The 27,686-nt window shown below is 42.7% G+C and overlaps 1 protein-coding gene across 6 annotated transcripts in view; it reads left to right on the top strand.

Annotated features, from left to right (window-relative positions):
* ESR1 (estrogen receptor 1) overlaps positions 1 to 19,159 on the top strand; it is a 374,345-nt gene extending 355,186 nt beyond the window's left edge. For all 6 annotated transcript variants that reach the window (XM_072767773.1, XM_072767754.1, XM_072767765.1 and 3 more), the window contains exons 8-9: positions 10,075 to 10,258; positions 14,699 to 19,159. In XM_072767773.1, coding sequence (XP_072623874.1) covers positions 10,075 to 10,258; positions 14,699 to 14,933 — 419 coding nt within the window. In that variant the 3' untranslated portion in view covers positions 14,934 to 19,159. The remainder of the gene's footprint in view (positions 1 to 10,074; positions 10,259 to 14,698) is intronic.
* Positions 19,160 to 27,686: the final 8,527 nt, after the last annotated feature.

Below are 27,686 nucleotides of genomic sequence, written 5' to 3'. Positions count from 1 at the left end.
TTTTAGAGTCAGACTAAAAAAAAAAAAAAAATCATCACAGAGTGATGATGTCAAGGAGTTTCCTTTAGGTTTATGGTTTGAGATCTTACATTCAAATATTCAATCCATTTTGAATTAATTTTTGTGCATGATACTATAAGATAGTAGTCTAGTTTTTGCATGTGGCTGTCCAGTTTTCTCAACACCATTTATTGAAAAGACTTTCCCCATGGTATATTCTTGGCTACTTTGTTATAAAATAATTGAATATGTATGCATGTCTTTATTTCTAGACTCTCTGTTCTGTTCCACTGAGCTATGTGTCTGTTTTTTTTTTTAATTTTTATTTATTTATGATAGTCACAGAGAGACAGAGAGAGAGGCAGAGACATAGGCAGAGGGAGAAACAGGCTCCATGCACCGGGAGCCTGATGTGGGATTCGATCCCGGGTCTCCAGGATCGCGCCCTGGGCCAAAGGCAAGCACCAAACCACTACACCACCCAGGGATCCCTATGTGTCTGTTTTTAAGCTGTACCATACTGTTTTGATTTCTATAGCTTTGTAGTATAGTTTGAAATCAGGATTGAACCTTGAAATCTTTCTCAAGATTGCTTTGGCTATTTAAGGTCTTTTGTGGTTTCATGCAAAGTTTAGAATTATTTGTTCCAGTTCTGTGCAAAATGCCATTGGGATTTTGGTAGAGATTACAATGAATCTGTAGATTGCTTTGGATAGCATGGACATTTTGACAATATTAACTTTTACCATCCATGAGCATGAATATCATTTGATTGATTTGTGTCTTTTTCAGTTTCTTTTGTTGGTATCTTACAGTTTTCAGACTATTGGTCTTTCATGTCCTTGGTTAAACTTCCTAGGAAGTTTATTCCTAGGAATTTTTTTCTTTTTGGAGCAATTGTAAACAGGAGTGCTTTCTTAATTTTTTTTTTTCTGATGGTTTCGTATAGAAGCATAACAGATTTGGGGATATTGATTTTTGATTCTGCATCTTTACTGAATTCATTTATTAGTTCTAACAGTTTTTTGGTGGAGATTTTAGTGTGTTTTTCTTTTTCTAAGATTTTATTTATTTATGAGAGAGACAGAGAGACAGAGAGACACAGGCAGAGGGAGAAGCAGGCTCCATGCAGGGAGCCTGACATGGGACTTGATCCCTGGTCTCCAGGATCACACCCTGGGCTGAAGGCGGCGCTAAACCGCTGAGCCACCCGGGCTGCTCATAGTGTTTTATATATATACTGTCAAGTTGTCTGCAAATAGTGACAGTGTTACTTCTCCCTTCCAACTTAGATGCCTTTTATTTCTGTTTCTTGTGTAATTATTATGGCTAGAATTCTAATACCATATTGCCAAAAGTAGCAAGAGTGGGCATTCTCATCTTGTTTCTGATCTTAGAGAAAAAGCTTTCACCTTTTCATTGTTGAGTATGATGTTACCTGTGGGTTTGTCATATGTCCTTTATTATGTTGAGGTACTTTCCCTCTATAGCCACTTTGTTGGTAGTTTTTTTTTAAATCATAAATGGATTTTAAATTTTGTCAAATGTTTTTTCTGCATCTATTGAGATGATCATATGATTTTTATTCTTCATTTTGTTAGTGTGGTATATCACATTGATTGATTTGCAGGTATTAAATCATCCTTGCATCCCTGGAATAAATTCCACTTTATTGTGGTGGATAATCCTTTTGAGTATTATTGAATTTGGTTTGGTAATATTTTGTTGACGATTTTGCATCTCTGTTCATCAGGGATATTGGCCTACAATTTTTGTGTGTGTGTGATGTCTTTGGTTTGGTATCAGGGTAATGCTGGCCTCATAAAATGAGTTTGGGGGCATTCCTTCCTCTTCAATATTTTGGAAGATTTTGAGAAGGATAGGTATTAAATATTTGGATGTTTGGTAGAATTCACCAGTGAAATCTCCTGGGTGTTTGTTTTTTGGGAGTTTTTTCATTACTGATTCAATCTCCTTACTAGTAATTGGTCTATTCAGATTTTCTATTTGTTCATGATTTAATCTTGGAAGATTTTATGTTTCTAGGAATTTATCTATCTTTTTCTAGATTGTTCAATTTTTGGCACATAATTATTCATAGCCATGTCTTATGATCCTTTGTATTTCTGTAGCATCAGTGGTAATTTTTCTTCCATTTCTGATTTCATTTATTTGTGCCCCACCCCCCACCCCCGCTTTTTTTGGTGAATTTAGCTTGAGGTTTATCAGTTTTGTTTATCTTTTGAAAGAAGTAGCCCTTACTTTCATTGGTCTTTTTTATTTTTTGTTTGTCTTTATTTCATTTATTCTGCTCTGAATAAATGCTTAATTCTTAATTCTTCTGCTTAATTCTTTCCTCTTACTAACATTGGTTCTTTTTCCTAGTTCCTTTAAGTATGAAGTTAGATTACTCATCGGAGATTTTTCTTATTTGTTGAGGTAGGCCTGTATTGCTATGAACTTCCTTCTTAGAATGGCTTTTGCTGCATCCCAGAGATTTTGAACCATTGTATTTCCATTTTCATTCATCTCAAGGTATTTTCTTTCTTCATTGACCCATTGGTTCTTTAGTAGCATGTTGTTTAATCTCCATGTATTTGTGATATTTCCAGTTTTCTTCTTGTCCTGCGTTTCTAATTTTGTACCATTGTGATCAGATAAGATGCTTGATGTGATGTCAGTCTTCTAAAGTTTACTGAGACTTGTCCTGCAGCCTAAAAATTTATCTGTCTTGGAGAATATTCCATGTGCACTTAAGAATGGGTATTCTGGTTTCTAGCAGCAATATCCACAATAGCTAAACTGTGGAAGGAGCCTCGGTGTCCATCGAAAGATGAATGGATAAAGAAGATGTGGTCTATGTATACAATGGAATATTACTCAGCCATTACAAATGACAAATACTCACCACTTGCTTTGATGTGGATGGAACTGGAAGGTATTATGCTGAGTGAAATAAGTCAATTGGAGAAGCACAAACATTATATGGTCTCATTCATTTGGGGAATATAAATAATAGTGAAAGGGGATAGAGGGGAAGGGAGAAGAAATGGGTAGGAAATATCAGAAAGGGAGACAGAACATGGAAGACTCCTAACTCTGGGAAACGAACTAGGGATGGTGGAAGGGGAGGAGGGCGGTGGGTGGGGGTGAATGGGTGATGGGCACTGAGGGGGGCACTTGATGGGATGAGCACTGGGTGTTATTCTGTATGTTGGCAAATTGAACAACAATAAAAAAATAAATTTATTATTTAAAAAAAAAAGAATGGGTATTCTGCTGCTCATGGATGGAATGCTCTGAATCCATGGATGTATTCAGAGCATTCCATCCATGTTATCTAACGTGTCATTTAAGACTGGTGTTTCCTTACTAATTTTCTGTCTGGATGATCTATCCATTGATGTAAGTGGGGTGGTAACTCCCCTACTATTATTGTATTCCTTCCTTAGGTCTGTTAATATTTGCTGTATATATTTTGACCCTCCTTTTTTGAGGCATAAATATATATAAATGTTATATTCTCTTGTTGGATTAACCCTTTTATTGTCATGTAATGCCCTTTGTCTTTTGTTAAAGTTTTTATTTTAAAGTCTGTATTTCCTATAACAAGTGATACACTCACTTTCTTTTCATTTCTAGTTGCATGGAATATCTTTTTTCATCTCTTCTCTTTTGGTCTGTGTATGTCCTCATATCTTAAGTGAATCTCTTATACAAACACATAACCTATCTTAAAAGCTCATGAATTTCAAGACAAATATTCAGTGCACAGAACTTAAAAAGCCTTGGGAGGCTATATCCTTTGGATGCAATGGAGATGAGATGATGAATCGGAAGAGGAAATAGTAGTACATGTAAGATATGATCAAGAAGTCTGTGGGAAACCTAAGGGAGACAATGTCAGTCCAACACAGAAGACAAGAACCCCAAAATAATTTTAGTATGTACTTTTCACAAAATGGATTTCTAATTATGCCACAAAATTATTTTAAAACACATAGGGGCAATAACACAATATTTCATTGATGTCTCCTGTTTTATAATAGTTGCTTCTAATTTTGTTTAGAGGACTCTTTTTTTTTTAATTTTTTATTTATTTATGATAGTCACAGAGAGAGAGAGAGAGAGAGGCAGAGACACAGGCGGAGGGAGAAGCAGGCTCCATGCACCGGGAGCCTGATGTGGGATTCGATCCCGGGTCTCCAGGATCGCGCCCTGCGCCAAAGGCAGGCGCCAAACCACTGCGCCACCCAGGGATCCCTGTTTAGAGGACTCTTAAATCTGTTCTATATATTGACTGCAACCAGTCACATTGCTTCTGTAGTACCTGTACACCTGCACTAAAATCCATCTCACCTCAATGTATAGCTGGCAAGTGTATGTAATACATTCAATTGGCTGCATGAAGTGAGTAAATTATTGAATGCTTTTGAGAAAAGGTATTCCATTTAAGCTTCCCTTTCTATAACCAAGCTGCATACTAGATGTTTTGTCTACAGTCTTGTAAAAACTTTTCACTACAAAATTTTGATTTGTAGTAGGGTTAATTCATTAGCACGTTCAAGGAAAAAAATCCTTCATCACGTGGAATGGTCCCACGCCTTGTAGGACATCCCACAGGTTCTATCACTAAATGGCTGTAACAACCAGCACCCCACAAGTGACAACATGAGCCCCAGGAAGAACTGCAGTCATAGGTGAAGCACAAGACAAATGGAGCACTTGCCACACTGTTGGTCTCGAAGGCACTTCTGAGCAGACATGCTTCTTGCTTACTTTCAGGTTAAAGGCCTAGAGGCTGACCTGCAGATTAATCACTGGGTGAACAGAGAAGTCCTTTTTATTTTATTGCCAGTGGAGTGTCATGCTTGCTGGCCCAGACTACTTACCACTATGAACTTTGAGGAGTTTTCTTTGCTACCACTTCCTTTTTAGTCTTTTTTTTTTTTTTTTAATTTGGTTAAGCTGCCATATACTGAAGGATTATCTCCAGTTCCACTGGCATATTCTTTGTTTTGGAAAAGAAAACATGTGTCCTTGCTTGAAGAATTTGTCCTGAAGCATCTGCTGAGCTGTGGGCCTCATCACTTCTCATTTCTTTAGGAACAGCTAGGTGTGCCCACCAGTGCAGGTCAGTGGTTGGTTATGCTAGTGCTTCCTTCTGGCCACAGCCACATGCATCCACATCCTCAGTGTCCACACCTACATTGCTCCTACTTCTGGAAGACTCCATTATCTGGAAGAGTGACAGAGTCTACGCAGAGGTTCCTGCGAAGTGGAGAGAGAAAAGGAAGAAGGAAGAGTGAGAGGATCCAAGCAGAATGAGAGCAGAGAGAGAGAGTAGAATCCAGAGTCAGTGAGAGCAAGAGGGTGAGAAAGACTGAATTGAGATCTCTTTTATGGGGGGTCCTTGTGGTTTCACTCTCCATTCTTTTCTGCCACCAGATTTCTACATATACTCTTCCTGCATCTTCCAGCGTTGGCCAAGATTCAGAATATGTACAAGCTCAGATTTGCTAATAACACTTAAAGACTGGATAATGACATCCAGATTGTTTTTTTCCATCTTGGAGATTTGGAGCAGCTTTGAGAGTTGCAAAGCCAGCCTTATTGCAAGAATATTTCTGAAGGCCCTCACTGTATGATCACTGGCTCTGTGCTGCTGGGCACAGTGGTACAGCCGTCCAGGGTGGCAGAGACCACCTGGGATATGGAAATTACCAGCATCTCAATTTTGCATTTGCCGGACCATGTGAAGCATTCTGGGAATTTGGAGTTCTGCTGTTTCTCTCAAGCATGCCCTTAGGGGCAAAAGGCAGCAAACTCAGACCACATTTTGCCAGAAAAACCCAAAAAGCTGATGATGGCTGCTGTTGTCAATTATTGGCATTTCAACAGGACCATATTTTTTTTTAAGAGTACATTTGCATAGCTTGGAAGCATCTGCTGACAAGGATGAAATGATAAGCTGTATTGGTGCCAAAACAGGACTAGAGAAACAGGCTTGTTCTGAGAAGGCCTGAAGCCCCAGAGTCAGTGTTAAGAAAATTATTTCCCCACAGGCAATATCTGCACTTCTGCAATTCTGCAACATCAACACTTCAGATAAAGCTTGAGCAAGAGGATCCCTATTAAGTCACACAGTGCACACACACAGTAGGTCCTTAATGAAAGCCTCCATAGGAAGGAATCCATGTGTGCACATGGAAGAAGGCAGGAGCCCAGAAGCCCGAGAAAACTTTGCCTCCTGCCATCTGGGTGCCAAGGCTCTTTACCTTCACTGGAGAGAGCATGCTGCCAACTGGCCCTCAAGATGTCTGAGATCCTAGCCCAGTGTGCTCCATCCTTGAACACACAAGGAGGAAGAGCAAGTGTGGCTGGGTGTCACCTCGAAGCTTGCATGCTCCTTGAATCCACAGTTCCCTTGAAACAGAACGGGATTACTGGTGAAGGAGGCCAGCATCCCTGGTGGTGACAAAAACGGAAATTGGTAGAAAATGCATCATCCAAGTTGGATTAAGTCGGTTCTGTGGCCTGGGCACGTTCCCAGAATATCCATCCAGATGCAGGGCCTCGGGGACATGTGAGGCTAGAATGGGTGTGATGACAGAGGGGGAAGTTAGAGGTAGGGCCAGAGGGGGCTCAGAGGTGCTCCTGACCTCCAGCCCTCTGGTGCACCACTCTCCTGCTATCCATTGTCTCGAGGCTGACCCCAAGGTCCCTGGACAGTTGCCCATTTTTCTGATGGACACATTCATTCTCTATCAACAGTTCACATGGAACATAAGTGAAGGAATCCAACAATTTCTTACTTCACTGCCTGTCTGTTGCTTACTCATTCTGTGGTCTGTTTGCTTTGGATTGAAGTGCCTCTGGGTACCAAAAGCTACATTATTCTATTCAACTGCATGTAAGCCAGGTCCTGACCATCCTGGTTTTGTTGTTGTTGTTGTATTTGTTTTAAAGCTAAGCTACTTTCCATTCTGGGCAATTACAACTCTATTTACTATGGATTCCACTGTGGAGGTGCTTTCTCCATCTCCAGCCTACGGGCTGCAGTGCGAGCAGTAACTTGTCACCACATTACCAGTACACGGGCAGGGATTAATAGACTTGGGGGCCTTAACTTGAAGGTACCATTGAGGAACCAGAGGGGAAGGAGAAGTCTCTTTAGGAGAGGGCCAGTGACAAAAACAGACACATAGATCAATGGAACAGAATAGAGAATCCAGAAGTGGACCCTCAACTTTATGGTCAACTATTATTCAACAAAGGAGGAAAGACTATCCCCTGGAAAAAGGACAGTCTCTTCCAAAAATGGTGCTGGGAAAATTGGACAGCCATGTGCAGAAGAATGAAACTAGACCACTCTCTTGCACCATACACAAAGATAAACTCAAAATGGATGAAAGATCTTAATGTGAGACAAGAGTCCATCAAAATCCTAGAGGAGAACACAGGCAACACCCTTTTTGAACTCAGCCACAGTAACTTCTTGCAAGATTCATCCATGAAGGCAAGAGAAACAAAAGCAAAAATGAACTATTGGAACTTCATAAAGATAAGAAGCTTTTGCACAGCAAAAGATACCGTCAACAAAACTCAAAGACAACCTACAGAATGGGAGAAGATATTTGCAAATGACGTATCAGATAAAGGGCTAGTATCCAAGATCTATAAAGAACTCATTCAACTCAACAGCAAAGAAACAAACAATCCAATCATGAAATGGGCAAAAGTCATGAACAGAAATCTCACAGAGGAAGACATAGACATGGCCAACAAGCACATGAGAAAATGCTCTGCATCACTTGCCATCAGGGAAATACAAATCAAAACCACAATGAGATGCCACCTCACACCAGTGAGAACGGGGAAAATTAACAAGGAAGGAAACAGCAAATGTTGGAGAGGATGTGGAGAAAGGGGAACCCTCTTGCACTGTTGGTGGGAATGTGAACTGGTACAGCCACTCTGGAAAACTGTGTGGAGGTTCCTCAAAGAGTTAAAAATAGATCTGCCCTATGACCCAGCAATTGCACTGCTGGGGATTAACCTCAAAGATACAGATGCAATGAAACGCTGGGACACCTGCACCCCGATGTTAAGCAATGTCCACAATAGCCAAACTGTGGAAGGAGCCTCGGTGTCCATCGAAAGATGAATGGATAAAGAAGATGTGGTCTATGTATACAATGGAATATTACTCAGCCATTAGAAACGACAAATACCCACCATTTGCTTTGACGTGGATGGAACTAGAGGGTATTATGTTGAGTGAAATAAGTCAATCGGAGAAGGAGAAACATTATATGGTTTCATTCATTTGGGGAATATAAAAAATAGTGAAAGGGAATAAAGGGGAAAGGAGAAAAAAATGAGTGGGAAATATCAGAAAGGGAGACAGAACATGAGAGACTCCTAACTCTGGGAAACGAACTAGGGGTGGTGGAAGGGGGGTGCGTGGGGGGTGGGGTGACTGGGTGACAGGCACTGAGGTGGGCACTTGATGGGATGAGCACTGGGTGTTATTCTATATGTTGGCAAATTGAACACCAATAAAAAATAAATTTATAAAAAAAAAAGCAGAGGGCCAGTGGGCTGAATAAAGGCAAGACTGAAAAAAATATTGCTGCATACATGATGCATCGTCTGGAGAAAAATACAGCATCATCTGCTCCCTAGAAGATGGTATAATTAGGCAGAATGGAGCTTATTTCTGGAGAGTTCACTTGATAGGAAATCCACCCTTGTGGTCCCAAGACAAGACTAATGCACCCTCCCACCTCTTTATCACTCAGCTTCCTCTGGTCCTCGGGCTGAGTTCACAACTCAGTCAAATAGTCAGATTCTAAAAAAAAAAAAAAAAAAAAAAAAAAAAAAAAAAAAAAAAGATTCTTTTAGTTACAAGTGATAGAAACCCAACTCACACTTTCTTAAGTAAAAGGAATTTTTGGATTCATGTGTGTTAGAAAGGATACTGTGAAAGTTCCAAGGTCAAAGGAAAACAATGTAAGAGTAGGATCTTGTTGCTGGATCCAGACGTCCCCCCTGTGCCCCACTACCATGTACCTAGCACCCTCTGTTTACCGTGGCTCTGCTGAGTTCTGCAGGTGGAGCAGCCTGTGAGCAGGGGAAGAGGCCGCTACTAGAAGGTCCCATACCTTCTCACCCTCCAAACTCAGCAACCTAGAGGGAAGAATTTCTTACAACTTCCATACACAGTCCCAGAAAAGCTCTGATTGTCTAGCCGAGGGTTAATACTGTCCCAAAGAATCGAGTGAGCTGATCGTCTAATTTCTGTCCTGAGTCTGCTCATGGCCCAGGAAGTAGGTCGATTACCAGAAGAAAGGCAAGAGTGGAAGAAAAAAACCACCACTGAACCAAACATGCCTGGCAGTGAAAAACAGCAGTTCCCAGGGGCCTCTCTACCCCCTCCCTCATAAACCTTTCAGCTGAGGATGAAAAGGCCCTACGCCTGACCTGAAACGTAACAGCACATTAGATCCTCCCTGGAAAAATGACTTGTCAATCACTTTGCAAGTCATCCTCACTCCCTGTGCATCTTACCAAGTGTCATATGTCTCCTGAGAGGCTCCATGATCATGACCACATGTGGAGTCAGCACGTGGGGCTTCATTCCCAGCTCTGCTTTGTCCTGAGGACTTTTATTAGCAAGTTAATGCATCTCTCTGCCCTTCAGTTTCCTCATGAGAAAAGAAATAGTAATGCCTCTCTTGCAGGGTTGGTCAGCATGGATGGGCTAGTTTGTGTGGGTGTCAGACCTGACAGAGAGGGGGTAGCCCCAGGCTGACAGTGCCCTTCCTGGGAATCTTGAGTGAAATCCTAAAAATTGGCTCAAACACAGGAGGCCAAATGAGTTCCTTAGCGCTCTCAGACATGTATATTGAGAATTTTGTAGAGCTGCTTAGGTCAAATGGGTCCCAAGCTTCCCCATTGCTCTGCAGAGGGTAGGAGGAGACACTGGCTGGGGAACATAGCCCACGGATGCTGCGAATCTCTAGACCTCATCCTCTTTGAATTTCTCTCATTGTCTCCTTGCACATTCAGGAGTGTACACATTTCTGTCCAGCACCCTGAAGTCTCTGGAAGAGAAGGACCATATCCACCGTGTCTTAGACAAGATCACAGACACCTTGATCCATCTGATGGCCAAAGCAGGCCTCACTCTGCAGCAGCAGCACCGGCGTCTGGCCCAGCTCCTCCTCATCCTCTCCCACATCAGGCACATGAGGTGAGGCGGTCTTGGGTTCCCACTTGAGCACCATAATGAACGCGAGCCCTCAAGCATGTTACAGATGGGCCAGAATGTGCTGAGGCCTGAATGCAGACAGCACACTTGGCACAGTTCCTGGCATGTGTATAAATGCTGTGGGGAGGCCAGAGGAGGGAGGAATGAGATCAGTCTAGGGCATGGGGCCGGCGTTAGTTAGAGAGCTTACAGAAAGGAGGTGCCATTTGCACTCAGTTTGAAGCCCCCACAACAAGGTCCCACCAGGGCAGGGGTGCACAGTGTGCAGGTTGAGGGAGGATGGCGATGTTTGGCCACTCGCTTTGTCCTACTGATCAAGGCAAGACACTTATCCTCTGAAGGCACTGGGCGCAGCTGTTAAGGTTTCTACTTCATACTCCCGTCAGAGACACGTAGAAGCCCTGAGAGAACTTCTGTCCCTAAGCCTCTCAGAGTCAACACTGGTTCCTCCAGTCCAGTGTCCATTCCTCTCCGATACCTTCTTGCCACCCCTCATTCCCTCTCCCCTCATCCATGCCACCATTTCCTTCTGGATTCCTGCAGTGACCACCTAACACACCTCCCTGTCTTCAGTCTTGACCTCTTCTAATGCATTCTCCACACCAGAGCCAGAGTGACCATCTAATACCACATCTGCTCATGTCATTCCTTTATTTAAGACCCTGAATTAGCTTCCTATTCCTTTAAACTATAAGTCCCTTCATTTTGCTTATAGAATTTCTGTGCTCTAGTCCCTCAACTTCCTAGAGCTTCCTGAGATCTGAGCTCTGGCCATAAATGATTGTTCTTTGAGTCATGAGCAGGATGCAGATTGGCTGGCAGCTCTGTTCATCCCACCCACCTAGGTTCACTCTCACATCTGTGGGACAGCTTATGGAGCCCAGGCTCATCTGAGAGATGCTGCTCCCAGGCTCATCTGGGAGATGCAACCCACAGGCCTACAGGTTGGCCAGGTGACTCTGCACCATGTGTTTTTTATCCTCCTCGCCCCCGCAGGTTAACTGGGACATGCTCTTCTCATAGTGATGGCAGAAGTACAAGAAAGCAAGCCTGTAAGGGCAAGTACATTTTAATCTCTGAGTTAAGTCACATTGACTGGCCAACAAGTCACACTATGAGGGTTAAAGTCAAGATCAGGGGCATGTGGCCTGAGGAATGCATTTTTGTCAACAGTAAACTAATCCATCTTGGCTTAGATATTCTTTTCAGGAAGCATCTCCTGATCCTTAACCCAGTTGGGATTTGCATTCTGTTCTTCCTGATTGCTGCCCCATTTTATTTTTCTCACTACCCAATTAGACCGTAAACTCTCTGAGGCAGTAACCACAACCCATCTTGGATAATCTGTGTACCCAGTACCACTGCGTAGGGCTTAGCATATAGTAACTACTCGATAAAGATTTTGTATAGGAGTTAAGGAAGGGTATTAGCAAAGGAAATGGGGCCTTTCTATGCCAAAAGGAGAAAGTGGTCTCATCTCCACTTCAAACAGTCATGTAATGTGGCTGGCCCAGGGCTGAACTCAGCCTGCAGGGCACAGATAAAGAAAGTAGAATATTACTCAGCCATTAGAAACGACAAATACCCACCATTTGCTTCAACATGGAAGGAACTGGAGGGTATTATGCTGAGTGAAGTAAGTCAATCAGAGAAGGACAAACATTATATGGTCTCATTCATTTGGGGAATATAAAAATTAATGAAAGGGAATAAAGGGAAAGGAGAGAAAATGAGTGAAAATATCAGTGAGGGGGACAGAACATGAAAGACTCCTAACTCTGGGAAATGAACAAGGGGTAGTAGAAGGGGAGGTGGGCGGGGGGGGGTGGGGGTGACTGGGTGATGGGCATCGAGGGGGGCACTTGGCGGGATGAGCACTGGGTGTTATGCTATATGTTGGCCAATCAAACTCCAATAAAAAAAAATAAAAAAGAAAGTGGAGAAAAAGGAGAAAGAAAAGATTATTTACTCCAAAAAGGTGATAAAAATGAGGTGAAGTGATGATACTAGGGATCAGATACCCATGCATGAGGAAGTCTGTATGACCTTGGGCTTACACCCAGACCCTAGGAATGAAAACGAAATTTCTTTTCTTAGTGGCTGTGAGGGAAGGGCTGTGGTGTCTGGAGGGTTGGCTTAATTTTGAAGGGACTTTCAAACCTTGAGATTATGCATCAGGTGTCAAGAAGCTTGTCCCATCAAAGTCCCATGAGCCACCCTCTCTGGAGAGATCTTTGAAAATTGATAGCTTCTTGAGAAAAAAAAATGTATGTTTCTTTCTATCCCTTCACAGTCCTACATATGACGACCTCTGCTATGTCGCATATGCTCACAACATTATTGCTGAGTGAATGAACACGTGAGTGAATGGATGAATAAGTTATTTGTGTAGTTTCCCTACCCCATGAATTCAAAATTCCCAGTTGGTGACTTCCACTTGGCAAAGTTTGAGAGAGAGTGATTGTCGTTTCTGTGCTCAGGGGATTCCCTACATATCTGGTATCACAAACGGAGGACTCACCTTGGCCAGGTGATGACTGCATTCAGAGGACACTTTCCAATCCTTTCCCATGTGTTTGTTTTTATGAATATAAAAAGGGAGGCAGGGAATGTGTCAGAATAGCAATTCTCTACCAAATTTCCTGGCTAGAGAGTAAGCTTCCCCTTGAAGAGCTGTGTTAGCTTTTACTCTGGGCTAGGAATTTTCAAAGATGTCGTAGAAATCACGTATTGCAGATGAAGGTTTTTATTTGTTGGTAGGAATTGCTGAACTTTCAAATCCGTCAACTGCTTTCAGCATTAGCAAGCCTAATGAGCTAATACCCCAATATATCTGCACTAAATTTATAGGGCTCTGGTAGTTTTATTGGCAACCTGTGGTGGAGGGCAACAGCAGTGAGAGAGCTCTCTAGAGTTTGTTTGACTTGTGTGAAAAGCTGGAGAGAAACTGCTATTCTGTTGAAAGCTTTGAGCATTTTCTCTCTCCCTGGGGTGCGTGTGCGCATGCGCACCCATGCACAAAATAATGTTTTGGTGCCTTGTTACAGCCAGTCTAAATCACAGAACTCTGTTTTATTAAGTTTGACCCAGCCATATGTTGTTACTCAGAGAACTTAACACCAGATTCCATGTGACTATAAATGTGATTCGTTAGGTTGCAAGAGCAAGACAGTGTGAGATCCAGCCAGCATTTAACATTAACAGCATTTTAAATGACAAACAAACAAACAAAAACCATGTAGATATGTAATTAGGTTGTAGTGTTGTAAGACCTGAATAGCTTGATGCTGTGTTTTCTTGGCATGTCTCCAACTTGGGCTGACTTTTCCTCTATTAAAAATGTAAATTAAAAAAAATGTAAATATTTTCCAGGATAATACTCTTGGTCCTGACTACTCATGATACATGATTCTTTCTAAAAAATTTCAAGCTTGATAAGAGTTGTTCTGTATTGTTCCCATTGGTGGTGGGGTGGGGAAGACAGTGGTCAAAAGAAGAAATGACATTTGTCTACATTTCCTTGTGTCCATTTGCCCCGTATTTTTCTGCGCATCTACTGCATCCATGGCGAGGGTCGAGGCCGGCAGGTTGGGCAGTTCTCTGTCCCTCCAGGAATTTGCCTGGTGCATGTTGGTGTGTGCGTGTGCGTGTGTGGCTTGTAGGTCCAGGGGTGCTTGGGGGCAAGACCAGCATGCACTCATCCAGAGAGGAATTTCAGGTTGTCCTAGAGCCAGGAGGAAAACAGAGTAAATGCAAGAGGACAGGTAAAAACCGCAGGACCTTGAGGTGACTGCCACCCGTGGCAGCAAAAGGCTCTTCAGAGAATGTGGCTCTGGAAAGAGCACACAAGTAGGGGAACAGTAAGTATAAACACTTGCATCTGGTAGTAAAGAGCCCAGTTTCTTCAAGCTCTTTCTTAAAAAGCTGTTTTTGTTTGTTTCTTTTTTTTTTTTTCCCCCAGCATGGCTAAAGAGTATGAGCTAGCGGAGAGAGGCAGGAGGAGCCCTGAGAGGTCGACAAAAGCCACATCAGTTAGACCTTGAGAGCACGGAAAGAAATTCAGATTTTATTCTGATTAAATGGAAAACACTGGGGAAAGTCTGAAGGAAGGGCAGTTCTTGAACCGCTTTTATACTTAAAAAAACAAAAACAAAAACAAAAAAACCTCCCTCCTACATGACCATATGGCCTCTGTTCTCTTTTTAGATACAATGCTAACAGTGGGGAATAGAATCTTATTGGAATCAGTGGAAGGAAATCACTTGTATAGCAAATCCTGAAATGGCTCTTTAAACAGGGAGAGAGGTTGGCCTACAGGTGTCTTTGGAGTTTCCCTTACTTTGGTCCCTGCTGAGGGGTCGCAGCAGCTCTAGGGCTTACGCTACTCTAAAGTGGTCCCTCTGTGTGTCTTCCCACCCACAGTAACAAAGGCATGGAGCATCTGTACAGCATGAAGTGCAAGAATGTGGTGCCTCTCTACGACCTGCTGCTGGAGATGCTGGATGCCCACCGCCTGCACGCCCCAGCCAGCCGTGGGGGTGTGCCCATGGAGGAGACAAACCAGAGCCAGCTGGCCACCACGGGCCCAACTTCATCACATTCCTTGCAAATGTATTATATCACCGAGGAGGCAGGGAGTTTCCCTACCACAGTCTGAGAGCTCCCAGGCTACCCCACGGTCCTGAGAATCCCTGTACCATTTTACCCACGTCATGTATCACAATAGCAGAGTTCTTCTGCTCCTGCACACGCTCCAGCATGCATCCACCACCATGGCTTTCTAATATGAGTGGCCATTTGTTTGCTTGCTCAGTTCTTAGTGGCACACCTTCTTTTGGGAACAGCCAAAGGGATTCCAGGGCTAAATTCTTTCACTCTCTCTCTCCCTTTGCTATAATACTAAGCATGAGGATTCTATAGCTTTTCATGATCGAACTCAGTCTATGAGCTGGGACTCAGGTGACTGTGCATTTAAGCTACTTGTTGAGACCCAGACCTAGAGAGTGGACATTTCATCTCTGTGAAGCACTTTTTAACAGATCTAAGAAAAAGCCACAGGAAAGACTTGAAAGTGGCCCCTTTAATTTGCTGACTTGGAGAAAGCTAGGTCAAGGGTTCATTATGGCATCATCTTGTATTCCTGTAGTAATGTAACATTTTATTAAAGCTTTTGCTCTGTTGCATGGCTGGAGCTGAATATGCAGTGATTGTCTCTTCATTTGCCCTATAGGAATACAAGATGCCCACAGAGAAGGAAGGTCCCCTAATTGTCAAAACTCTGTCAACTTAATACACTGCACCTTCAGATTTGCTGAAAGCTCTTCCACTGGTTTTTGAGAACACTATGTACAGGTCATGGGTTCCAGTTAATTCTTGCTTCCCATGGATCTATGGAAAACAGCAAGTTGATCCCAGTTAAGTCACCTCCACATATACCAGTTTCCTTTTAAGGGATAAATTCTTGGCATTTGTTTTTTGTTTTCATTTTATGAAAGAAAGCCCTTTCCCCGCAGGACTTGGAGTAAATCAGCTTCAGAACCTGCTCTAGCGTGGTCTCACAATTACCAGCAGAGGGCGCTCTGCTTGGTTCTTCCTGGTGTGTAACTGACACAGAAGGTCAATTAGGGATAGTGCCCAGCATATGACCAAGGGCAGTTTAAATGAGTGGGTACTTGGTGACATCGTTAGCCCTAGGGCACTTGGGTAAATAGTAAACGTGCACGATTATTGTACATATTAGAGAACAGGAGGAAAGTAGGGTGGAAACTAAAACTGAGAGGCTCACGGTGGCTCTGCCACATGCTATAGCTTTACACAGGAGTGGCCCTGGCAGGCCCTGTGTGCACTGTGGGGCAGCCCTGGGATCCATGGGCAGCCCTCCTCTTCTTGCCCCCATGATTGGAAGGAGCAGCAATAGACAAGACAGCTGCATTCCTACAGCTGGCCCTGCACATGGTTGGGTGAGGCTGGAGGGTGAGGATAGGAGGCTCACTACTCAGGCTGCCTGGGATCTGGTAAAACTTTACCTGCTCTTGGTTGTTTAGAGCTCATCCAAAAACCACGGTTTGGTCTTGGAGAAAAAACTTTACCCAAAGCTCATTTCATTAAACTTCATAAGCCAAGAGAGCGAGATTAGAATTGGGCCATAGGAATCCTTTGACCTATAGGCTAAACAAGAAAGACTCACTCCAGCCACAGGGCAGCCTTCCCAAGGCCTTTGCTTCTCCAGATCAACTATGGTTTATCTTTCTTCTCAGTGAGTTTCCTCTGGTGACCTCATTGTCTATAACTCAAACCCCATTGAGAGGTGATGGGTTAGCGAACAACCCAGCCAAGATTCTAGGGCTTCTCTTGGGATGCCTGTTTCAAAAAATGGATTTCTTTCCTTTTTGATTACTTAGTAAGTGATCACCAAAGGACTGGGAGCCTGGGAGGGCCAAAAAAAAAGTTTTTTTTTTATATATGCGCATCTGAATTTAGGGGCAATATTGTGTATCTGCAGTAAGAATATGTTTAGAACATAATTCTTTTGTTGTTGTTTTGTTTAAGAAGCACCTTATATAGTATAATATATATTTTTTTTGAAATTACAATGCTTGTTTATCAGACAATTGAATGTAGTAATTCCGTTCTGGATTTAATTTGACTGGGTTAAATGTGCAAAATCAACAAAAGATATTTAGTTTTTTTGTATAGCTACCTTGTCATGTATGCAGTCATTGATGCCTACGGCCTGGTGATTATTCATTTTAATGAAGATCACATTTCATATCAACTTTTATATCCACAGTAGACAAAATAGCACTAATCTAGATGCCTATTGTTGGATATCGAACGATAGACAATCTTATGTAGCAGAGATTATGCCTGCAAAGGAAAATTATTCAGGGCAGCTAATTTTGCTTTACCAAAATATCAGTAGTAATATTTTTGGACAGTACCTAATGGGTCAGTGGGTTCTTTTTAATGTTTATACTTAGATTTTCTTTTAAAAAAATAAAAACAGACAAAAAAATTCTAGTACTATAGATGATGTAATACCAGCTAAATCCAAACAATAATGAAGTGGAGGGTTTTGCATTATTCATCTAATGTGTTTGTATTCATGTTAAAGATACTACTACATTTGAAATGGGCAGAGAACACCAGATAGTTGGAATGTTAGCACAGCAAAATTCAAATAATTTTAGAAATCTCTTTTTATTCTTATTTGAAGTGCCACTAATGGACAGCTGACACTTAGCAGCTGATACTGCTGTTGGGGGTAGGGAACATGTTGTATTCCGCCCCCCTCCCCACTCTGAGGCAATTTAAGTTTTGAAAGACGTAATCAACCTGGGGGGTTAGGGTAGGGTGGGGAAGTAGGTTCAGGAATTTCAAGACTGGGAAATACAGTAATAAGAGCCTTGAAATATTTTGAGGCAGATCAGTTCTGGCACCTGGAGTATGAACCAGAGTTCCATATTCCACTTGTGCCCTGTGAACTACAAATGACAAGCATTTCTAAAATGGCAGCTGGAATTCTATGGAAGAACAAGCGACCGCACAATCTACGGAGTAGCTAGTGGTCTGGGTTTCTTTTGGCCATTGCCTAGCTCCCGGCTTGCGGTAACGATTCTGGATTGCTGTCATGCAACAATCAGAGACGCTAGTTCATCCAAAGAGAAGACCCTACAGAGGTTGCAAAATCCAGCCCCTAAGGAAGGGCAGTCATTGGTTAGATTTTCTGATGAACCTTGCAAGGCTGTCTAACCATGCCACCATATCCCATACCTTTTGGGGACTGAACAAATAAGGGACTTACTGATAATTTACTCTTGATCACATTAAGGTATTCTCGCATTAAAATCTTATACACTGAAATGGCCATTGATTTAGGCTGTTGGTTTAGAAACCAATTTCAAATCCCTTCCTGTTCATACTTTCCCACTCTGAGATGGACTGTGGATGCCGGGAATGATCACTAGGACTGTAGTAATATCTAATATTCACAGGCAAATCTGCTTTGGGAAACTAGTTATTTGGAAGGCAGATAGTCATATACTAGTTTCTGAGGCAATCCTGCTTCCCTTTGGTGCAAGTCTTGGGAGGATGATCCAGATTACACTGCACACTTCCTAGGTGAACTCCCTGAAAACTTACTCTCAACTGGAGCAAATGAATTAAACTGTGGTCCCAAATATTCATCTTTTTACTACTAGTGTAATTTCTCTCTTTCTAACTGCATCTCCTTTTCATTTGGATTAAAGTGAGTGTGGCCTCTTTCTATGTCGTTTATAATTGTTTTCTAAGTAACTGCTGCCTCTATTATGGCACTTCAATTTTGCACTGTCTTTCAGAGATTTGAGAAAAATTTCTATTCTTTTTTTTTTTTTTTTTGCATCCAAATGTGCCTGAACTTTTAAAATATGTAAATGCTGCCATGTTCCAAACCCATCTTCAGTGTGTTTGTACAAAGCTGTGTACCCTGGAAACAACATACAGCCCCATGAGCAGGTGCCTGAGATGTGGACCCCTTTGCATTCACAGAGAGGTCATTGGTCATAGAGACTTGAATTAATAAGTGACATTATGCCAGTTTATGTTCTCTCACAGCTTATAAACAATGCTTTTTGTGCACAACATATTCTTCAATGTAGAGCTCTTGTTTTATGGGAAAAGGCTTACATGCCAAATCGTGTCTGATGGTTTAATATGCCTTTTCGCTGATGCATACTATTATTGATGTGATTCTGTTTTGTTGCAGCCTTGCTTTGTTTACTGAAACACACTTGTAAACCTCTTTTGCACCTTTAAAAAGTAAGGAATCCAGTGGGATACTCAAGCACCTGTAAACAATTTTCTCAATCTATTTGATGTTCAAATAAAAAATTGAACGAATGATAATGGGCTTATTTTTTGTAAACTCCTTTCTTGCTAATGGCTCACCACTGACTGCCTCAAATCAAGGTGATGGGATGCAGTGAATCCTGAAGATCACTCTGATGATCTTCCTCCCAGGCTCCTTCCTCCCAGGCACAGGAGGAAGTGTGTGGACATCTGAGGCAGGCCAACCTGGCCTCACTTCTTGGCTCTACCACATACAAGGTTTATGATCCTTGGCAATGAATTTTTCAGAGCCTCCACTTCCTCATCAACAAGATGGTTACGGTAACACCTAATTCACAGAGTGGTTGTGAAGATTATATGAGGTGTTCTTTAAAATAGTAGCTTTCTAAAAAAAAAAATAAATAAAAATAAAAAAAATAAAATAGTAGCTTTCTAATGGCTAACCCTATCCCATTCCCTGTAGGGGAGAAGAAAGAAGCTTGAGAGTAATTACTCCTGAATGAAGAAGTGCAAATTGGAATGAACAATATGAAATTTACATGATTTGCTCAAAAACAATTTTTTTAATCATGACCTTAAAGCAGGAATGACCTGCTTCCTACATTGCCTTCCCATCCCACCCCATCCCACCCCACTCCACCCTAGGGTTTCTGTTGTCCAATGGCTGCTCCCTTTTCAGAGCTACCTCTTGCCCATTTTCTCTACAATTTAATGAATGAGTTGAGGGAAACTAATGTGACTAATTAAGAGGCAACAGAATACGGCAACGCAGGCTCTGCAGCTAGATTACTCAGTTTGAAGCTTCATTCTACCATTTCTCATGTGACCTTGCACAAGGCAATTTCCCCATGCCTCAGTTTCTTTGCCTATAAAGAGAGAAAATAATAGCGCCACCTGCCTTGAAGTGTTGCTGTGAAGACCACAGGGGTTAACACAGGAAGCATTTACGGACAGTGGCTAGCACTGCTCTGCTCTCCCTGAGTCCTCTCCCATGCCTGTCTGTATTCACTTCTTCACTAACAGGAGTGTAGGTTTACCACACTGAGTCACTTTGACACCAAGAAGCTCTTCTGTTTTCTTGTTTTATCATCCCTGGGCAAGTTCTTCAATCCCATTTTACCTTGTTTCCTCCTGCCTAAAGTGGAAATGAGAACTACCCACCCTATGGGACTATTACGAGGATTATAAGAGAAAACTATCTAAAGTGCCTGGTCTAGGACCTGCTCCTATGAAGCTATCCTGGGGATAGCTACCCTAATTGTACTTGTTACCACCCTTTGTGAGAATTTACATTTAATGGAATCATTGATAGGTTTGGATTTACATTTGCCATTTTTGGTATAAGTCTCTTATCTTTTTCTTTTCTGTGTTCCTCCTTACTGGCCCCTCCTTTTTTTATTTGAATAAATATCTTTAGGATACCTTTTTTTTAAAATATTTTTAAATTTTCTTAGTGATTGCTCTTATAGTGTGCATCTTAACCTACCATGGTCTTTTTTCAGATTAATACTCACTTAAATCTGACAAAATAAAATAAAATATTACAAAGATATTTATAAAATAAATATCTTTGTAAGAGACTTCCATTCTTTCTCCTTTATATTATTATGTGATATATTTATATATATAAATATAAATATATATATTATTTATATTTAATATTTATAAATATTTATAAATATTTATATTTATATTTATATTATTTATATATAAATATATATATATTATTATGTGATATATTTATATATATTTATATATATCTCCTTTATATTATTACTGTGATATATATTCTATCTATATGGAATAAGCCCAACAATAAAATGTTATACTTATTGGCTTATACAACTTTGCATCTTTTAATTTAAAAAAAAAGATTTTATTTATTTGATAGAGACACACACGAGAGGGGTTGGAGAGGCAGAGGGAGGGAGAAGCAGATTCCTACACCCCACCCCCGCAGCAGGGAACCTGACTCTGGGCTCAATCCCAGGACCCTGAGAGATCAGGGCCTGACCCAAAGGCAGAAGCTTAACTGACTGAGCCACCCAGGCACTCCTAACTTTGCATCTTTTAAAGAAGATAAGACGTGAGAAAAAAATTACTTACATTTTTTCCATCAATCTACATATTTTACCATTTTCAGTGTTTTTCATTTCTTTCTGTGGATTAGAGTTACTGTCTGGTGTCATTTTTCTTCAGCCTGAAGGAATTCCTGCAGTGTTTCTTGTGGGCAAGTCTACTTGAAATGACTTCTCTTTGTGGATCCAATTATGTATTTATTTCATCTTTATTTTTGAAGGGTGATTTTTCTGAATATAGAATTCTTGGTTGACAGTTTTGTTTTGAGCACTTTGAAGGTACCATCCCTCACCTGGCTTCTATAGCTTCAATGCTTATGATTCTCACCTCTATCCGATGAGTCATTTTCTCCTTGCTGCTTTTCAAGATTTTCTCTTTGTTGAACAGCAGAGGCTATGATGTCTGTAGATGTCAATCCCTACTTGGGATTTACTCAGCTTTCCAGATATGTACTCTGATGGTTTTCATCAGGTTTGTGCAGTTTTCAACCATTATTTTCTCAAATAATCTTTCTCCCCATCTCTTCTGTGACTCTCATTATATATGTGTCCCCACGAACCACAGTCTATTTGTCCCTTATTATCCTTCTCTGAATCCAAGGAATGGAGTTGTCATCATGTGCCATGTGTTATTTCCAGGGCTCACCAGCTTTGGGGAGAATGTTTAGCAGTCTGTGGAACTTTTAAATTTATCCAGTTGGAATACTGCCTGGAGGTAGATTCTACTCATGAACTTGTTCCAGATCACGTTCTCCAACATGATATATTCTTAAGCCTTTAGGGACAGTTATATTCAGAATTGCCATATTTAGATTTGCTTCTCCTCAAATACAGGATATATGCCTCAGGGAAGCAAATTTTCACAACTTTTATTATTTAGCCTATGGACTATGTGCATTAAAAAGCTAGTTTTATGTTCACATTCATGGTTGCAATATTTATAGTTACCACCCAAAAAGTAGTGCTAAGTCCAGGGGAGAGATGTTCATTCATGATAGAGATATACTCTCTAACGGAACTGCCTGCAGACAACCTGGGACACCTGGTTGATAGTACAGGTGAGGCGAATGCCCAACAGGCGAACTTCCCAACAGGAGTTATGGCTGCATGGATGAGATAATCCCCAAGCCAAAATGTTGAGGGTTTTTTCAGCATAAGAAATGATCCTTGATTTTCCTTTCAACCCTGAGTTACAACACACACACATTCATACACACAAAGTACCATTTATGAGGTGCTTCACAATGCCAGGTAACAGCTTTATACAAATTTTTCTAGGTAATCTTTATAGCTATGATATGAGGGTAGATATATTACTGTCCTTACTTTACAGGTAAGGAAACTGAGGATCAACAGTTAACTAAGGTTCCCAGGATCAGAAATCTTATGAATGGCAGACATTCAGTCAGTTTTTCTGACTGTAAACATGATTCCCACTTCAAAAACTGGAGTTAAAGCCACACAGGACATATGAAATTTTTCAAAAGATTTATTTATTTATTAGAGAGAGAACAGGTGCATGTGTGAGCAAGGAAAGGAGCAGAGGGAGTGGGAGAGAAGGTCCCAAACAGACTCCCCCTTGAGCATGAATGGAGCCCAAAGCTCCATCTCATCACCCTGAGATCATGACCTGAGCAGGCTAAACCCACTGAGCCACCCAGGGGCCCCAATACATATGAAATTTTAATCAAGACCAGAGAAAGTGCTCATTTTGTATTTAGACAAATTTGACATTTTGTGAGTAGAAAAATTCACATGAACTTTTAAGGGAAAATGTGACTCTTTAAAGAAATAATGGCATTTTGGACAGGAAGCCTAATACCATGTACCCCAAGTTCTGAAAAAATGTGTCCCCCTCTCTTTCCAGTGGGTGGTCCTTGGATAGGAAAGCTTGAGAAGCACTTCTTTTGCTATCGTCCCTTACACTTAGTGCCAATGCTTTCTGGTTTCTGAGGTTGTACCAGGCACCCTTCCTGCCCCAGCTTTCTGCCAGGAGTGGCGGGTGAGCTGAGGAACGATTTTCCTCTGTACCTTGGCACCAGGAGGAGCTCTATTTGTAGCTGATGGCCTGAGACCTTGAGATCTGGGGCAGCGGCACCCCACAAGCAGTGGTGCCTTCAGAGGTGACAGCACCTAGGCTAGGCCTACTCCCTTTCTTTGCCACAAGACCAGTTCCTATCTCATGACCTGTGGTCCATGGCCAAGGCACCTGGTAATCGTGTAGAAATGACAAAATGGTAGCTTTTGTCCTAAGTAGATGAAAGTGAAGGGGGAAAAAAACTGAAGCAAGGAAGCATTTGGACAAACACTTTCAAAAGTGATTTTGAAACTGGGTGGGAAATCTCAGTGGCCAGACCAGCTAGGAGCAGAGGAAAGGACTCCAGAGTGGCTGATTCAGAACACTTTGTGAAGAGCCAGTCACTCAGAAGGCCATGACATAATGCTCCGGGTGACTTTGCAGACTCAGTGCACTGCTAGGCCTTTCTGCAGCACTCAGTCCATCATCAGATGCCTTTTCATTGAGAAATCAAGAATTGTGGGAAAAGCCAATGAAAGGTTTGTGAGCTGGTAAACATGTTTTTGGGCTGATTGAATTCTTGAGTTCACCCCAGGCTCAACAGAGTTTAAGCTGTAAAGATTCTTGAATATTTCCACATTTACAACAAGAAAGGACATGTTGTATATACCTAGCATCTCCCCAAACACAGGCCAGAGGGGAGGTGGGAAGAATAAAAGAGGGTGCAGTCTCCGGAGGGGTCCCATCACCATCAGCGGGAGCTGCTCTGTGTGTCACCCTAGTCCTTCAAGGACACCAGGTGCAGCTGGCTTTCTGGGGCTCCACAACATTAGGGAAGCATGTCCTTTAACATGAAGAGGAGGGCTGAAGGTGCCAAACTGGAACTGCCACGAGCTTCACTAGAAAGGATTACAAACCAGAGCAAGTAGTCTATCCATCTATTTTTGAATGTATTATTAAATGTTTAAAAACTCCCCTTAACAATCCTTACAATCTGGGTGCCTGGGTGGCTCAGTCAGTTAAGCATCTGACTCTCTTTTTTTTTTTTTAACATTTTATTTATTTATTCACGAGAATACACAGAGAGGGGAGAGAGAGAGAGAAAGAGAGAGAGAGAGATTGAGAGAGGCAGAGACACAGGGAGAGGGAGAAGCAGGCTCCATGCAGGGAGCCTGAGGTGGGACTTGATCGCGGGTCTCCAGGATCACGCCCTGGGCTACAGGCGGCGCTAAACCGCTGAGCCACCGGGGCTGCCCAAGCATCTGACTCTTAATCTCAGCTCAGGTCATGATCTCAGGGTTGAGTTTGAGCCCCATGTTGGGCTCTACCCTGGGGATGGAGCCCACTTAACAAACAAAACAAAACAATCCTTACTTTCTAATCCATTCTTTAATGCAAAAAATAAAATGTGTATAAGGAAAAGCATTAGCGGGTTTATGAAAAAAAACAAAAACAAAAACAGGAGGTTTGGATAGAGAAGTTTTTTTCATTACTTGGCAATGTTGATACGAAGCCCTTCCAGCCTAGGATCATGAGGGCCTGGGTCCAGGAAGTAGAAGAAAGATCTGGACCCCAAAAAGAGAGAACCCAAGGAGGCTCCAGGCTTCTTACTATGGAAAAAGCTGCTAAACTTTGGACTATGTTTAAAAACAATAATGAGAAGTGAATGTCAGAGAGCTTCAAGTAATATGGAGATTTTTCATTTTTTTTCTGTGACTGCAGAGAGGCAGAAAAATAAAATAGGAAAATAGGTGCCCTCTCAAGTTTCCTGTGTTCCACTTCCAGTAAGATACCCTGACAAGTCCTCCTGTTCTCCAGCCCCCTACCCCTCTGTGGTATTGGGAGACTCAAGCTCTCTGAAGCTGGCAGGGCTGCTAGGCCTCTAGGGTACCACAAAGGTCACCACGAGAAGAAGCTGCTTGGTGAAGCCCCCAGGAAAGTGGTGCCAGGACATAACAGAATCGAAAGAATCCCAAAATCTTGAACAAACAAGGTTTATCACCTGCCAAATTATGTCACCATCTGGACCCCTACTTCCCATTCATGCTGAGCTCTGGGAGGCCTTGGGAAGTGCCCGGCCCTGAGAGAGTAGCTCTGTGCAGGGGTCAGAGCTCTTGTGCTCCTGATGTCAGCACTCACAGTGGAGGGAACAACAAGGACCATGGGCCTGGCTGGTGCTCCAGCTAGGACACAGGCAACGTGATCTCTGAGAGGCCAAAGGATTTGCAGAACCTTCCATGCCTATTACCTGGGAGGGAAGATGCCATTTCCATTCCAAAGATGAACATTATAGCCCTGGCCCTCCCCCACCCCCAACACAATCCAACAACAACTGGGGAAAGAAAGAAAGAATTTTTCATGGAAGCTGTAGAAGTGTTTTCAAGGGAGGAACCCCAAACGGTAGGTAGCCAGATGGAGGTGTGGGAAGACTGATCAAGTGCTGAGCTGCCCCAGCAGGGATGTGATTCTGAGAAATCCTATCAGGACGAGGGAGTCTGAGTGGGGCCCAAGGTCACGATGAGTGTGGCCCTGCAGCTAATCGGGTTACTCTTGGGCAACTCTGTCTCATGGATCAGAAACCCTGTCAAGGGCCAGAGAGTATGTACATAATGTGGCTTGCAAACATTTTCTGTTTGTCCATTTTTGTTTTATACCCCTTTAAAAATAGGAAGCCCATTTCTGTGGCAACACACAAACACATGCCACAGGCTGCAGTATGCTGACCTTTGTCTTATTCTATAGTCTGCCACAATTGTCAGGCTTATTAGCTCACAAGTCTCCTCCTCCCTACTCAGCCATGAAGAGAACAAGAGTCTAGGGGGGTCCTACTTGGGAAGGGCAGTGAGAGGATCTGGAAAAGCACACACCAGGGAGAGGGGCCTTTATTCCTGCCAGCTGGTTCCAGAGTTTCCAGAAGGGTTTTCAAGATTCTAAGAGCCTTTCTCCTCCCATAAAAGGTTAAAAATTAGTATGAAGTCTGGAAAGTTCTTCCCCACAGCTATTTCTGACATCAATTCGAAACTAGAGGAAACAATCATCAAAGAGCCAGTGTATCTGCCCCGTTGTACTGTGGAGGCCGAGAAAATCAAGGCCATTCCACTTTAAGTTCAGAGTTAGCACAAGTACAGCCATCCAGGCCCCTGGGAATAAGAGCTGAAATTTACATTACTTCAGTTACAAGAAAAAAACAGTTTACAGCTTAATGTCCTAGAAAGCCCCATATTAGAATAAGAACAGAGCTCAATGCCCTTGAAAGCCCCATATCAAAATGTAAACAGAACTTGAGAAATTCCTTCACCCCTTCTGGAGGTCCCCTAGACCAGCCCTTAAAACTAATCTGGCACCCACCTCGGGGGTCCAAGTCCCTGCTCTGCTGTGTTGGGCATACTTGGACCCAAGCTCGAGCTTGTAAATAAATCCTCGTGTCTTTGCACTGGCGTCGGCTCCTTGGTGGTTTCTTGGATTCGCAATCTTGGGCACAACATTTGGGGGCTCATCTGGGATAAGAGAACCCTCCAGGACCTCATCCGGAGGGTTTCACGCATGGTGACCGCACTCAACTTTTTCCACCTTTTGTGCGTATATTTTCTGAGAGCTCTAAACTGTACTTTTACCTGTAGGAATTCCAATCTGTATTGGGTCGGCATTGGCTTAGGGGGACGCGCTGGCGGGCCGTCAACTGGGGGTCTTGAGGAGATGTCCCTTGCCCCCGCCTGGAGGATGGGGTCCTCATCTGTAAGGAGGACAGGAGTCCTCGTCTGTAAGGAGGGCTGACTGCCAGCCCTATGGGTTACTTTCCGTTGTGTCTCTGCGGCCGCACTGGAACGTTTCTCTGTTACTATGTCCTGTTTACTGTGCATTTGTCTGTGTTGTTGGGTCCTTGTTAATAGCCTTTACTGTGTCTTGGTGTGGTTTGGGGACATAATGGGGGAGAGAGAAACCACTCCCCTGTCTCTTATGCTCTCCCACTTCTCGGATGTTAGGGAAAGAGCTCGTATTCTGAGCACAGACATACGGAGAGAGAGATTCCAAATTTATTGCATATCAGAATGGCCAACCTTTGGCATGGGATGGCCCCAAGAAGGAACTTTTCACCTACCTATTATCTTACAGGTTAAGGCTGTGATTTTCAGGGACAAACCGGACGGCCACTCTGACCAAGTTCCCTACGTCCTGATCTGGTAGGACATGATCGAGAATCCCCCTCCTTGGCTAAAACCATTTTTACCCCCCAAAGCAGGATCCACCGAGATTCTAGCCCTGCGGAAAGCCAAGAAGGAGACCGATTGACTCTACGCCCCAAGCGCCCCTTTATCCGGTCTTCCAGGATTCCTCCCCAGAGGACCTCATTCTCCCGCCGCCCTACCGGGCATCCCCTCCCCTTTCCGCCCCTCCATTGGAGGCACTAGGGGCTGCAGAAGGGGTGCCCCCCCTTCCCTGACGAGGGAGTCCCTGTGCGCAGGCCAGCAGTGGGGACACGCGGTCG

This window comes from Vulpes vulpes, chromosome 1, assembly GCF_048418805.1.
Source record: "Vulpes vulpes isolate BD-2025 chromosome 1, VulVul3, whole genome shotgun sequence".
In the NCBI taxonomy this organism is placed as follows: Eukaryota; Metazoa; Chordata; class Mammalia; order Carnivora; family Canidae; genus Vulpes; species Vulpes vulpes.
This window is presented reverse-complemented; position numbering and strand designations above follow the sequence as displayed.